The sequence below is a fragment of the Halichoeres trimaculatus genome, unplaced genomic scaffold, assembly GCF_033239565.1.
Source record: "Halichoeres trimaculatus isolate MK-OKI-2021-1 unplaced genomic scaffold, fHalTri1.1 fHalTri1_scaffold_21, whole genome shotgun sequence".
In the NCBI taxonomy this organism is placed as follows: Eukaryota; Metazoa; Chordata; class Actinopteri; order Labriformes; family Labridae; genus Halichoeres; species Halichoeres trimaculatus.
The window spans coordinates 16138852-16153384 of record NW_027437199.1 but is presented as its reverse complement, the minus strand read 5'-3'; the positions used below and the strand labels follow the sequence as shown (position 1 = coordinate 16153384).

Below are 14533 nucleotides of genomic sequence, written 5' to 3'. Positions count from 1 at the left end.
TTTTCTAATTTCTTTCCTCTTCTAGGTCCCAAAAACTACAAACTTTAATTTTACATCATGATTTCTTATTTCTTATTTCTCTTTATTGAGGACTGTTTTACATTGTAGTATCCACGATTTGATCTGTATGACTTTGGCAAGAGTCCTTTGTAAATAAAATCTAGAAAAGCACTCAGAGCATATTGTGATTGTCACCAACACTTTAGTCCTACTTTAATGTTATACTTCCTCTCAGCAGACTGTCTGCTACAATTTGGTGTTAGTTGCAGGTTTGTACTATAATTTGTTTCCTGACAGTGTTGAAAATTATGATGACCCAGTACATATTTAATATTCCAGATCTTAGCATCCAGAACATTGGCAGGATCAGGATCGTACTTTTACATCTGTCAGAAATTATGGTGACCTTGTCTTGTATTGTTTTGCAAAGCAATCCAACCATTTATCATGGAGTTATATACACATATGGTGAAAACGGCCCTATCTCACAATGATAAAGAATCCTTTAAAAAAGTTCTGGATCCAGACGGTGATGCTGATCACCTCCAAAATGTAATCACTTCTTCCTTATCCCATTTTGAACATTTCCTGAAAATTTCATCAAGATCTGTTTGTAACTTTTTGAGTTTTGTTGCTCACTGACAAACTCTCCCAAAAACAAAACCTCTTTGGTGGAGGTAAATGCATATATTAGGACAACCCCTTTGACTGAAGTCATTCATCAAAGGCTTTCCAGTATTCCTTGCTAATACCAGGCTGGACTCCTTTGCCCTCAGAACGTCCTTAACTCTTCTCAGCATAGATTCATCAAGGTAGAGGAAACCTCCCTCAGAGTTTTTATTTCATATCGACATAAAAGTATCACACAGTTGTTGCAGATTTGTCAGCTGCACATCCACGATGACAGTCTCCTGTTCCACCACATCCCAGAGGAGCTCTTCTCTGCTGAATTGAGATCTGGTGGCTGTAGAGGCCAATAGGATACAGTGAACTCATTGTCACGAACAAGAAAGCAGTTTTAGATGGGTTCACCAATAAAGTGGCCGGTGTATGCTCTACTGAGTGTTACCCTCAGGTTATTTTTTTATTCCATAGCACAATGGACGCTTTACTTTTTGTATTCACAACGCACACAAAGTCTGGCTTCACATGTGTTCTCTAACTCTAAACAGGTGAGGATAAGCTAGGTGTGAAGCATGTTCAACTGCATGGCTTGAGATAAAGATCTCACAGGCTTTACTCTGGAGTTCAACCAAAAACACTTTTTTCTTTGGTTGAATTAAGTCTGCCCTTCAGCACTGTGGAGACTCCCAGTGTTTATCCACCCTATGGATTAAGAAACTCAAGCTCCTCTCTGAAATTTGACCCAACCACTTCCTGAAAGTTCATGCAGTCTTACCAATGTAGAGAAACATACCTCGACACTTTTATGGTAAACTTTTACTAACTTTTACTTCAGAAGAATCAAAACCTACTTCAACTCCAGCCATTTGTAATATTTTGTATCCAAACCTCTTGTATATCCACAAAGGTCACAGCAAAGAATCCCCCATCAAAAACTGGAAAGCCCCATCCTCTGGTAAATACACAGAAACATAGAAACACACTGAAACAGATCAGAAACTCTTGATGATCATTAATCACAGTTCTTGACTTGATACAATATGACGTCTTTCATAGAGTGGAAATGAACTGTGCAGCGTCTAAACACAGCTGTATAATCTCATGATGAATGGTGTATATGAGATGTGTATTTACAGTTCACTAAAGCCTTTAGAGACATGAAAAGGTAACGTACACAAAGGACAGCACAGATATACCTATGCCAACACACACACCCATACGTCACACCGCAGACAGGGAACCATGCAGAGGGGCTTTGTCAGTCTCTCCCCACGTGATAAGTCCTTTAGAGCTCCAGCACTCAGTCTCATTACAGCGATTACTGTGACAACCTGAGAAGCAGTGGGGTCCTTGTGCACGCTCACTTACTGCAGCACAGACTCAGAAATACACACACATACACACCACTCATTTTTATAGAGAAAAAACATTAAAACAGAATCAGGCACACAACTTCTGTTTGATCCAAACAGTTAAACGGAGACCAGCTGCAATTTTTTGGGCACTACTTGAAATCAAGACTTCAAGATATTTTACTACAGGTCATTTTGCATCCCAGGTTTGGGGATCAGATACAAAAAAAAAGTTTTATTTCCTCTCATTATGAATAACAAAGAATGAGAGAAAAGAAGTGAAAGGATGCTGGTAAAAAAGATGAGTCAGTCGCTTACCACCATTCCCCATTTACAGTTAATCCAATGACATCACTCCTCACAATTAGCCAATCGAATCTCCGCTTTGGGAGGTGATTGGTCATTCTGTTTCATTACTGACAAAGGGATTATAGCCATGGTCTCTGTTCCTTCCTATCTTATCCAATCATGAATAATCTAATTTTTGGTTTGGAGTTCAGGTCAAACTGCACGCACATCACTGAGTGATTCAGCAGAAACAGAAGATAAATGTATTCTCTAGACATCTCAGACTGCTCACAGCACACTGACTAATCTGATGATGTCATCCTGAATAGTCACAAATATTTTAGAATTTTACAGCACTAAATCTGGCAGTAATCTGACTGAGATAGTTTGCTTGTTTAGTTGCCAAATTTTAATTTAAAGGACAAGTTCATCTAAACATAAAAAGACACATTTTGATTGAAACTTAGAGAGTGTAGTCTAATGGATATTGTGAGATTTGCCCGGGTTTTGAGATGTTGTTGAGATTTTATGGCTTTCTGAAGCTTTCAACAATTTCATCACCTTTAGATAAATAAATAAATAAATAAATAAATAAAAGGAATAAAACCTCATAATCCAATCTATACATCAATATTCTTCTAAGTTTTAAAACCCATCTGGAGAAAATGAGAGGTAATGTGTAAAGGAAGGAAACTTACACTTACAGTCCACACATGCTTTTAGTCATGCAACTGTTTTAGATAAGGTGACCATTTTCTGAAAACCCAAAAAGGACACCATACCCTCTTGGAAATACTGCAAAGATACCCAAAGATACCTAAAAGCGACAAAGTAGCTTTATAAACCATACATTTATTAAAAACTTGCCCTTGTGTCAAAAGTGAACATTTTCTTTACTGTTAACACAACAAATGCCTCACAACATGCTAACAGAAAAGAAAAAGAGAGGTAGCCCACTGCTCAAAAATTTACTTTCTGCAAAAGTAAAAATGATGCCTTAAAATCTTAGTTAAAATAAAAAAGTAGAGGTGTTCTTCAACAGGGGTTTTTGTAAACGAGAGAAACAGATAGGTCATCCATTCATGACTTATTTGGGATAGTGTAAAATCATAAATAGTGGCTCAAAATAATGGATGCTCGATATATTGGTATCAATATCGGTATCTGCCAATTTTAGTCATTTTTTTAATGTATGTGCAAAAGTGGGCCAATGTTTACTTATTAGCTGCTGGCCATTTTCAGAGCATCTTGAACAATCTTTCAAGACCCCAAAAAATAGTTTTCTATGACTATGTAAACACCAAAACTACCAAAGACTCTCTCTCTTTTATATTTCTATTCCTGTTTTTGATCCAAAAACAGACAAAACGCACTTTTTTGATGATGTTTATCTTGGGAGCTCCATCCTTTGATCCTTGCCATTATCTCCTTTGTCTTTTCTTACCATTGTGCCGCTCTTTCTCTCTGAACTACAGCAATGCATCATCTGTGTTGAGATTATTTTTTGTTTTTTATTTTCACCAATATTGATATACTAAAATAAATATCAGATATCGGCCTCAACAGCAATATCAATATTGGATATCGGTATCGGCCAAAACTTTCATATCGGTGCATCCCCGATCAAATTTTTAAAAAAATGAGAGGTGGCAGATTCTTTTTTATTTTCCTTCAGTCTTCTTTTTCAGTTTGGGGGAGCAGGCACTTGAAGCATGTTTTTGTTTTGATCTCTAGGAAGGAGTGGCCTGGCTCTTTTGCGCCATGATGCATGAGGTGTGCACACTCAACATCTTGACAGGTAGGTACATCAGAAAAATACCAGTAGCCCAGTGCATTTATGCAGCACTTTATCGAAAATATTGTGTAACAAGCTGAGCAAAACCCAGACATTTTAGAGAATTTTATAAAATCCCCATAGACATAATTTCACGTCCAAGAAGAAACACGTTTGGGCAGAAGAGAATATCTGGTCACCTTAGTTAAAAATAGATATATTTTTTATTAGCATATTGAGGGAAATGGAAAACTATTGCAAAAAAATGTCCAAATAAAAAAAGGCTAATTTTCTCAAGGGACTGAACTTGAAGTTCATTCTCTTGGTGTCACGAGGTGCAGTTTCAATAACAGCTGAGGCTTAGCAGCAGAAGAATGTCCATCTGACTGTTTTGATGAGGATACAACTTGACTGTAGTCCTCTGAGAGACTTAAATGTGGTCTGATGACAGTGATGCTATCCAACAGAGGTTAACAGAGGTCCACACAGCACCAGTAAAGCCTCTGTTGAAGTGTAATCACTGAAAGTTTTTTATTCCTCTCTTTGTCAGGATTCTTCAACCGCTGGGAACATAACCATACCCAGTCTTTCACTCATGTCTGTTTTATTGTTCCAGTGCTTTAAGAATGCCTGTAGGTACATTTACCAGGACATGTTATGTAACTATGTTCACAAACACACACACACACACACACACACACACACACACACAAACACACACACACACACACACACACACACACACACACACACACACACACACACACACACACACACACACACACACACACACACAAAACATACATTTCTATGATGCTGCTTCAGTCAGTCTGTGAACTTATGTAACTGTATTTTTGTCTGGTGACCAGACTAAGTGTGATGTGGCCTACAGGGTGCCCAGGGCCACCATGATGAATCAAGGGACACAGAAATAAAGACTGGATGCACACATAAAAAGAGGGAAAGTAGTCTCCAGCCAAGCAGCAACCTCTGGTGTGGAAGAGTAGAGCTATTGTGGAAGTGCAAAAAAAACTGCAGTTCCTCATGTGTCCACTTGAGGCTGGCCCAAAAAGTCCAGGAAGCCCCTTAACATGCATGACCAAAATAAAAGTTTTGTAGATTTTTTAAATTAGAGAATGTAAATATTTGACCGTTCTCTTTACAAGGATTCCAATAACCTGCATGGCTTTCTCCACCTCTTTGCCTCTTGGTAGGCTTTAATGATTCCATCTTTCCAAAATGGAGACTTACTCCGCCTGGCATCACAATTCTTCTTTGCAAACCAGAGGGTGACACCACATCGACTCTGCTCATGTTTTATACTGCCCTTGAGCCCAAAGCTTACAGGCAGTGGAAAACAATGACTCAGCAGGAGGACGCTCCCTTTTCCAGCACCTGCTTCTGACTTAAAGAGTCAAGTCATTGTGTTACTGTCTGTGGTGTTCTAATTTAAGCTGCAAACTTCAACAGATCTTCAACCTGGTAGAGGCTGTACGCAGAATACTAAGCAGTTAGGGTACAGAAACTAAAGAAGACTAAAGAATTTTAACAGGTTGCAAAAGTAATCTTGCATTGGGATGGGAATTGATAAGATTTTGTCAATAGCGATGCCCTTATCAATTCTGCTTATCGATCTGATTCTTTATTGATTCCCTTATCGATTCCTGTGAATTTTCTTGGTACAAAAAGTAGCTTTACAGGTTTTCTGTGTCAACAACATTTAATTGAGTTTATACTGTAAGTGAATAAAATGTAATTGGTCCCTGAGTCTGTATATTTCTGGGCATAATTACACAGGAACAGGTAAAAATAGCACACAATGTGACGTTGATGTACTGTGTTGTAATATATTAATAATTCAAGTAGGCCATCTAGTGTCTCAAAGTGGTTATAGCAATGGTTTAAGTTGTTTGGGAGCTTTCCGTAGTTTTAAGTCAGCCATGAGCCTTTCAATTGCCTGTTAGCTTTTGACATTTGAAATTCTCAGTATTTTTTACAAAGAGTTGATGTGATATGTTTCTGTGATGAAAGTTGAAATTCTATTCTGAAGCTGAAGTTATACTGATGTATGCTAACTGCAAGCATATCAATGCAGTTTCCCATATACGTAAGCATCAAGTTTGCGCTATTTTGTTATTTTGGTAAATAAGGTGATTTATACCATTTCAATTGTACTGAATATGAATCTCCTGAGAGAGAGTAAAAACATTTCTTTATGAAGCCAGTTCTTCAGTAAAACTTCAAGCTGAAAATCCTGAATCAGGGTTTTCTTGGCAAACGTTATCTAACTGCTGAGCTAAGATAGCTGCAGCAGACTAGTCGACGTCAGGCCCGGTGGCTCCGTCACAATGTAAAGAATTGATAAGGGAATTGTTAAGCACAATGTTGATGGTTTGAAACATTTCTAGTCGATTCCCAACAGGAACCGGTTTTTGATTCCCATCCCTGATCCTGCACAAAAGTAATTCTGGCTTATGTATTTGTCAGGAAATTTTTTGCTACTGGTTTCCATGATTATGATAAATAAGCATCTCCCTTTTTAAGGTTGATTTCATGTTGACAACTGGAATGTCTTTGAAAAAAAAGCAAAATAATTCCTAATCCCTATCAATATAATAATTGACAAATTACTTGCTCTGAAGGTTTCTAATAATTTGTGTAAATCTTGAATAATGTTGCATCTTAAGTGTTCTTCCTGGGGTCCACAGGTCTAATCTGAAAAACATCCAGGCAAAAGTTATAAATGTTATTTGGGAATGAAAACTGAGGTGGGTTATGTGAGAGGAAGGCAGTGGGAAAGAGAGTGAAATTTGCTGACTCAGTTTTTCAGTTGACCCCTTTATTTCCCTGACTTTTTGTTAGGATCTTAGACTGACCCATATCCATTTACAGAGCTGACAGCGCAGCCCCCACACCCAAACACAGTGAAAAAGCACCCTGAGTAGCCATAGTGACCAGGCAAACTAAAAGAAGAGTAGAAATTCTGACTGGGTCACTGATCACAGCTCCGGCCGCTCTCTGGGTCAAAGGTGTCTGAGCAGTGGGCAGGAAGGAGAGAAAGGTGGATGGTGGCAGATGATGGTGGCAGGTCATCCTGGTTGGAGGCCAGAGAGGATTTATGGGGACAACCTATACCCATATACTCACACTCATTCCACACTGCCCTCCAACAATGAGGATCGATTAAATGAAAGTAGATGAATACAACTCTTTTTATATCTGAACAGAAACCCATACTGAATTAACGTCTGTCTGTGCAGCTCAGACGGAAGTGCAATATCACATGACAGCAGCTGGCAGATAGCTTTTTGCAGCATGCTTTGCTTTGTGTCTCAGTTCACTCGAGTTGGTTCATGAATATTTATCATGAATATGCATGGACGGACACAGGATTATTGTTGCACACACACACACACGTATGAGCACCCACAAGGCTTTTTGTATTGTGGCAGCAGGAGTGCAGGCTTCTCCCAAAAGCATAATCCACAAAGGTCAATAGGGCAGGACTTATGTGGGACGGACACATGGAGGTAGCCAAGCGGTGTTGGGAATTTTGGAGATTTGACGAAAGGGTTAAGTTTGGTGTTGTATAGCTACATATTATTTACAATGTTTACACTTTTCAGTTTTCAGTTTATGACATATTTTCAAGCTAGCATGGTCCAAGTTAGTTCTAAAAGCTAACTTCAGCCAACAAAGATGCCTGATATGAGAGTCTTCAATTTTTTGGAGATGCAGCTGAGTATGTAGCACAACTGTCTAGGGATAGACCGATTACCGGCCGGGCCGATTATCGGAAACGAGATTTGGCATTTTGGTGCATATCTGCATCAGCCTTTTTTAAAATCCGACAGCCGATATGAAACCCATACAAAACTTTGTTGTTTTGGCTCTGATGCTTCTCTGCACAGATATTCTGCCTGTCTATGCTATGGAAGCCCTAGATGGTCAAAACATTTAAAATCAGTCATGTAAAACTAAAAAGAAAATTAATTCAACTGCATTACATGTCTGTAAAAGGCAGCACAAACTCAATTCTGTCCAGTTTTATTGCAGTTACATAAACATTTTTTGAAAACTTTATATACTGTAAAAACTTAAGTCATTTATTTTTTTTAACAAACATATGCTTGAAGGCATTAAATGCAGTTAATGTTGGAGTTTGTATTGTTCAAAATTTTTTACGCCAATATTTTCACTTTGACTGCAAATGAATATCAGCTTCAAATATCGGTTATCCGCCTCCTTGCCTACTAATAATCGGTATCGGCCCAAAAAAACATATCGGTCTATCTCTACTACTGTCATTTTTCAGGTACTATTCCAAACTGTAAAAACTTAAAATAACTTTACTTTTTAAAGCAAATCGATACAAAGAAGGCTGCCTCTGTTTAATTAAACAGGAAGAGATAGCTGTTCTAAATTCATGAGTTGGTAATCTGAGTCCACACTGAAGGCTTATTCTTGTTGTACTTTCTGAATTATTAATACAGCACTTCAAGGATATTGACCCATTGATGAGACAGTTGACCGACTCCTTCAGGCTCCTTCACTCATATCAGCTGGATATTTAATTGATTGCTCACAATAGTTTTTTTAGGGAATAAGAGACAAAATTGTCGTACTGCGAATGAACCTACTCAGACAGATGGGATGTTACATAAGAGCACTGATCCCCACCAAAGGACTCACACACATGCACGTATAGGGGCGATAACCTAGTAAACAGTAAATATGCTTGTGTGTGTCTTTTTTACAACAAGCCAAACAACATGCTCATAAAGTGCCACATCTGTGCGCAGTCAGGAGTGAAATATGGCCTCAAAGACAGAAATAGGAGCATGGAACACACACACACATATATATACTCTCACTGGAGATCCATCACAAGGAAAGTACATCACTACAGAGCAAACACAGTAGATGTTTTAGGGACATCACCTTTCAACCCATAAATCACGTTGACTAAATCCTACAGACAACTCTAAATTGTTTTGGCTAAGTGAAAAAAATTTCAGTGCTAAAGAAGCGTCTCATCACTTTGTTACGATAGGGGATTTGGAGCCCGCTAACAGACGGCATTAGCCTGACAGGCTGAGGCAGGTACTGGTTGTAAATGTGCTAGCAGATTTCTACAAACACAAGCACACCGCTAACTAAACTACAACAGAGAGAGGAGAGGAGAGGAGAGGAGAGGCTGACAGTCAGAACCACATGTTGTCAAGTTGAGGTTTAACCACAGTTTGAAAACTTTGAAGTAATGAAAGAGTTTCCATGGTGATTAATCAAGCTAAAAACACCAACATGAGGCTGTGGCCTGATGTTCAAAGGGATGAGGACTTAAGAGCAGATGAAAACATGAGCTTTCCAGTGGTAACTCAGTGAAAGTTAAGCTTTTAGTGAAAGAGTTTGCATTTTTGTTCATGATTTTTTTATTGTCTCGATACTTAAAACATCATATTAACACACTTTGGAGGGTGTGCTCGTTCAAAGTGTTCACCGTGGCGGTTAAATTTTTTTGTTGTTGCAGTTTATGTTTCTTAACCTGTAAACCTATAGATGTGAATGATCTCTTTTCTGGATTTCCTTTAAGGTTTACTGTGCTGTGTCAATGTACATGTACAGCATGGGATTCCTTGACAGAAAAATGAAGTGACCCAATAAAGATGGCAGACTGAAGAACTACACAGGGATCATCAAATAATACCAAGCCAAACTCTTTAAGAAACTATGAAATTATCAGGTATAAGTTTGCACAACAGTCTGTCCATCCTCTGATTAATTATAGTTCAATATATACTCACCTTCCATTTCTCTATTTACTGTCTAAATCCCCTGACTTGATCAGTCGACTGTTTGGTGCTCGACGTGCACACTGTGTTTATTAGGACACTTTCACTGTGATCAATACAAACACGTTGGTGCAGGTGATGAGGGTGAACCAGCAAAAAAACTGCATGCCATAAAACCAACACAATAAGTGTAGAGACACAAAAAGCAAAGTGTGTGTTTAATATGAAAAGGTCAAAACTCCATCAATACTCATAATAAATCTTGTAGTAACCAGAATTTTTTGCTCCTGATACCAATCCTGATTTTTTTTGTGTATATCAGCCCATACCAAGTCCCGATCCAATTCTTGGATTTGCTTAAACTTTGCTAAAGAGATAACAAAGTAAAGCTGCATGCTTTTTGTGTGTTTTAACATTAATGAATAATAAAAAATAATGGAGAAAATGTCTTGAGCTTATTAATTCTATTGAACTTAGTTCAGCTAGTTTTGATGTTAAAGTCATCTAATCCATTTTACATGCTCTCCGTGTAAAAAAAGATAAGTGACAAAGCATTTTCAAGCAAATGGCTTACCTCAGAAGGGCCTCTGAACTGCTGACTCCTTAACAATCAGAGAGTGAGCTAAGATTAGTTCCTTTCTTTTATTATTCAGCTTTGTAAAAGTCAAAGTGAACCAATATTTTTTAAATATTTCACCTTCTTATCTAAATAGTTAGCCTTCATGAAAACCTTTCTCTTATACATTCAGCACAAAATGGTTTTATGTGTCCATAACATCAGCTGACTCTGATTCACAACTCACTGTTGAAAATCTAAAAGCTGACACAAACAGAAAGTGATGGACTGGAATCGGATTAAAGCAAAAGAAGAAAACAGAGATCTCCAAATAATTAATGTAGCCTGAGCTTTCTCAGAAGATAGGGTAGCGGAGTTTCCACTCAAACACACACCTTTCTGTAGCCTAGCTTGTGTAACTTTCAACAGCTTGTGTACAGCCAGTAATAGCTAAAAACTTTGTCTGCAGTATATATGTCCACTGAAAATCTTGTGGGTAAATCTGTTGGGAAACAAAAGTGGATTATGGAATACGCTAACAGATTATGTATTATCTGAAACAGGATAGTAAACTGAGCTGGCTCAGTAAACACAAGTCTGGGTCAAAGTCTGAAAGCATAATAACAAGCAAGGAAAAACAAGATGGAGAGAGAAAGAGAAATATGAGACGAACAAGCTTTTGTCTTTGGTCGTCTGGTGATCCAGTTCATGTGACATATCAGATTTTCTTTCCAACACACACACACACCGAAAAGCAGCTCCCTTGTGCTTCCCTTTAAGTCACTTCATTGATTTGTTTTACATTGTGTTGTTTGAGCCACAGCATGCACACACATAAACTCTGATATATGCAGAGAACAGACAGGAACCAGACAGGAACTATCTTGGTTTGTTTGCCAGCTCAGAGGACAAGGGTCAGATCAGCAAGATTCAGAATGCAAATGCAAGCTATACTAAACTCAAATATGCTACAAATCCAAATCCTTTAATACCTGAAAGCAAATGCAGTGATGCACAGGACTAATCTTCCTATCATTAGCCTGCACATGGAAAAGCATGGAGCCCTCCATACAGCAGTGTCAGTATTGTTCCCTGCAAGGGGAGAGTGAGGCTAAAGGCTTTTCCTAAGCTGAGATTTCCATTCATAAATACAGTAAGCTTTACATGCTGTGCATACATTTACAAAAATACAAAAATGAAATAGTCGCCAATGGTCTACATTGCAGCTCCTGGCATTAAGCGCATGTAGGTTGCAAAATAGTTTCAAAATAAAAGCCTATTTTATCGGAGGAGGCGGGGTATTGTTCTGGAGGGTTCACACGGAATGGTATGAAGGAGTGGATACACTACATTTGTAGACTACAAGTGGATTTGAGTCTATGTTTCCGAGCTAAGCTAAGTTTAAGGCCCATGGTGGATGCTGACGCAAACATAAAAGCATGGTGAAATGAACAGTCCTAGCAGGTGTGACACAGCAGCATCTTTGGAGAGGAGGGTCTCCTGCATCCTTACCTCAGGGCGACCCGCACCGAGCTCTCATCCGGTCCGCTGGTCATGGTGTCACTGGAGGATAGTCCAAACAGCCGGCTTAAAAATAGCTCGTTTTCCCTTTTTCTTGATCCTCTTAGACAACAAGGGAGCGGGCCCCCTCCCTCCCTGCACCTTCCAGAAAAGCGCTTCTATCTTGAGCTCCCACAGCCGCCGCTCTCACCTTCGCTTCCTCGCCCGCTTGGAAATACAGGCCATGTTTTATGACATGGGGCGGGTGTGTGAATTATCATTCATTAGTGTTATAGTCTGAGCGTAGAGGTAGGCTGTGGTTCGAGCGATGGTACAGCTCCATAGACATTGTCCGGGTAGAGCTCGGTGCGTGTGTGTATATCGGATCCGCTCTGTGAGAGCCAAGACGGAGGACGTAACCAAACTCCGCCCACTGAGCTGGACCAATCCAGACAGGGCACAGCCAGACCTACAGACCTATTCTACAGTCTATGCTACAGACAAGGAAAAATTATTCCCTGATAAAGAGGTCACTTGATCAACAGATTGATTAAAAAATATATCTGTATATTTTTACACAATTAAAAAATAAAATAAAAACTACTCCTGTTGCTAATGTCCTTTATAATTTAATTTAATTTAATTTAATTTAATTTAATTTAATTTAATTTAATTTAATTTAATTTGATGCATAGTCAATTATATTGTAGTCTGTTGATATTCCTTTTATAAGAACTGAACTGCTTGAATTTCAGCAGAACACCTGGAAGAACCACGGTGCTCAAAGACTTTTGACCAGTAGCATGCGTGTGTATGTGTATGTAGCTTACTTGTTTTAAGCTACAGTTTATTACTAATATTGCACATAGCCTACTTTAAACCATTGATACTGACCTTGAAGCAGTGGTGCACACAGGAGGGGGGCAGTTAGTGAAAAGAAGGTGCTAAAGTGCACTCCTGGTTGGAGCACACTTAACCTTCCTCCTTGGCTGGTAAGAATGCGTGCATAAGTGTCCTTTTCGGTTGCCCCTTTGCCACTGCCCTTCAAAAAGCCTGTGCACGTCTCTGCCCTTAAGTTCACTTCTGAAAAAGCTTAATCTGTTGTTTCTCTAGCTGCTGATGTTGTTGTTCTGTTACTTTAGCTCCATCTTTGTTCCCCTTCCTTCACCTCATTCTCCCTGTAAAATATAATTAGACTTGGCCTGTGTTATGTGGATTGTGATGACATGCTTAATGAACTACAGGTAACCTATGTGTGAAAGAGGATTCATCAGCTGATTTATTACTAATTATCACCAAATATTACTTATCATGTCCATCCATCTATCACTCCATCCATTTTCTATACCACTTATCCTGTTCACAGTTGTGGGTGGCTGGGGCCTATCCCTGGACTGGTCACCACTAACATCAGGACATGAAGCTTGATGATGCTGCCATCATGTGGCAACTTGTAGCATTGCACTCAGTTAGCTGTAGGGGTTCCTCTGTATTTCAACAAAAAATGTCACAGATATAGTTTTCTGCATCCCAGTTACTTCTGCTGTTTGTGTGCATGGTTAAGCTTTAAAGCGTTTAACATATTTTGCTTGGTATTAAAAATAGAAATTAATGATCAAAATATGTAAATAGCACGAAACAGTTCATCGTTTGGCCTTTTCTGGATCCATCACCTTCACTTATTCTTTAAAAGGTCCAACAGGTCCCCCCTTTTTACTGGATGTTCACTTAACTGTGGCTCAACACCAAAGACACTCTTTAAACTGAACTAAAGATATTTTTTGTATTAAATAGCGGAATATCATACCCCATGACAAAACTCAGACCCCCAATGGGTTTAACACCAACACTTTCATTTCAGTTTGTGGCCTCACATTTTTGGCCAAGATTTCACTCACAGTGAAGACCTAAAGTCAGTTAACTATGACTGCTACAAGCCAAGTGTGCTCACATTAATCAGCTTTTTTCACAGCTTAAGGAGAAAGTCAAAGTACATCAGTTTTTGTTTAAGCTGATAAAACATCATCCTGGGAAATAAATGTGGGACTGGATTCAATCAAAAAAAAAAGGCAACGAGTTTTGAGGTTGCACTGTATTTCTTTTTTTATTTACAAGAAAATACCTCTTCATCTTTCAGCACAAAGTAACCGTAACACATGACTTTTGAACGGTTGAGCTTTAATCCGATGTACTTCTCTTCATTCTGAAGTTAAAGTATATTCCTACACATGCACAATGAGATACCAAAGAATTGAGTTTGGACTATGGTTCGTAGAGTTCAAAATATAAAACAGTAACATGTTCAGGAGATTTGATTGCTAACAGAGCTCTCTAAGGAGGTTATGTATCAGGTAAAAAGTACAGGTATCCCTGGCATAAAGGGAGGTTAACAGCATCAAGTATTAGAGGTCCAGGACAGTATACTTAATACCTCAACATTAAAATTAAGCCTTAAGTCAAAAACGTGTCTTAAAAAGTTAAAAACCACCTTTCTCTCCACTTATGACTCCATCATTAACATTGATTTGACTGTCCTAAACCTTGTATAACATTTAAATCAAGCTGAGAATGTCAAACGTCACCACTTCCCATTATCATACAGCAAATCCCAGTTCAAAAACCAGTATGTGGCTCTAATAAATTAATG

At 38.6% G+C, this 14533-nt stretch overlaps 1 protein-coding gene across 3 annotated transcripts in view; it reads right to left on the bottom strand.

Moving 5' to 3' along the window:
* Positions 1 to 12277, bottom strand: part of LOC141810446 (kinesin-like protein KIF21A) — a 40223-nt gene extending 27946 nt beyond the window's left edge. For all 3 annotated transcript variants that reach the window (XM_074698000.1, XM_074698002.1, XM_074698001.1), the window contains exon 1: positions 11899 to 12277. In XM_074698000.1, coding sequence (XP_074554101.1) covers positions 11899 to 11942 — 44 coding nt within the window. In that variant the 5' untranslated portion in view covers positions 11943 to 12277. The remainder of the gene's footprint in view (positions 1 to 11898) is intronic.
* Between the last annotated feature and the right edge of the window lie 2256 nt (positions 12278 to 14533).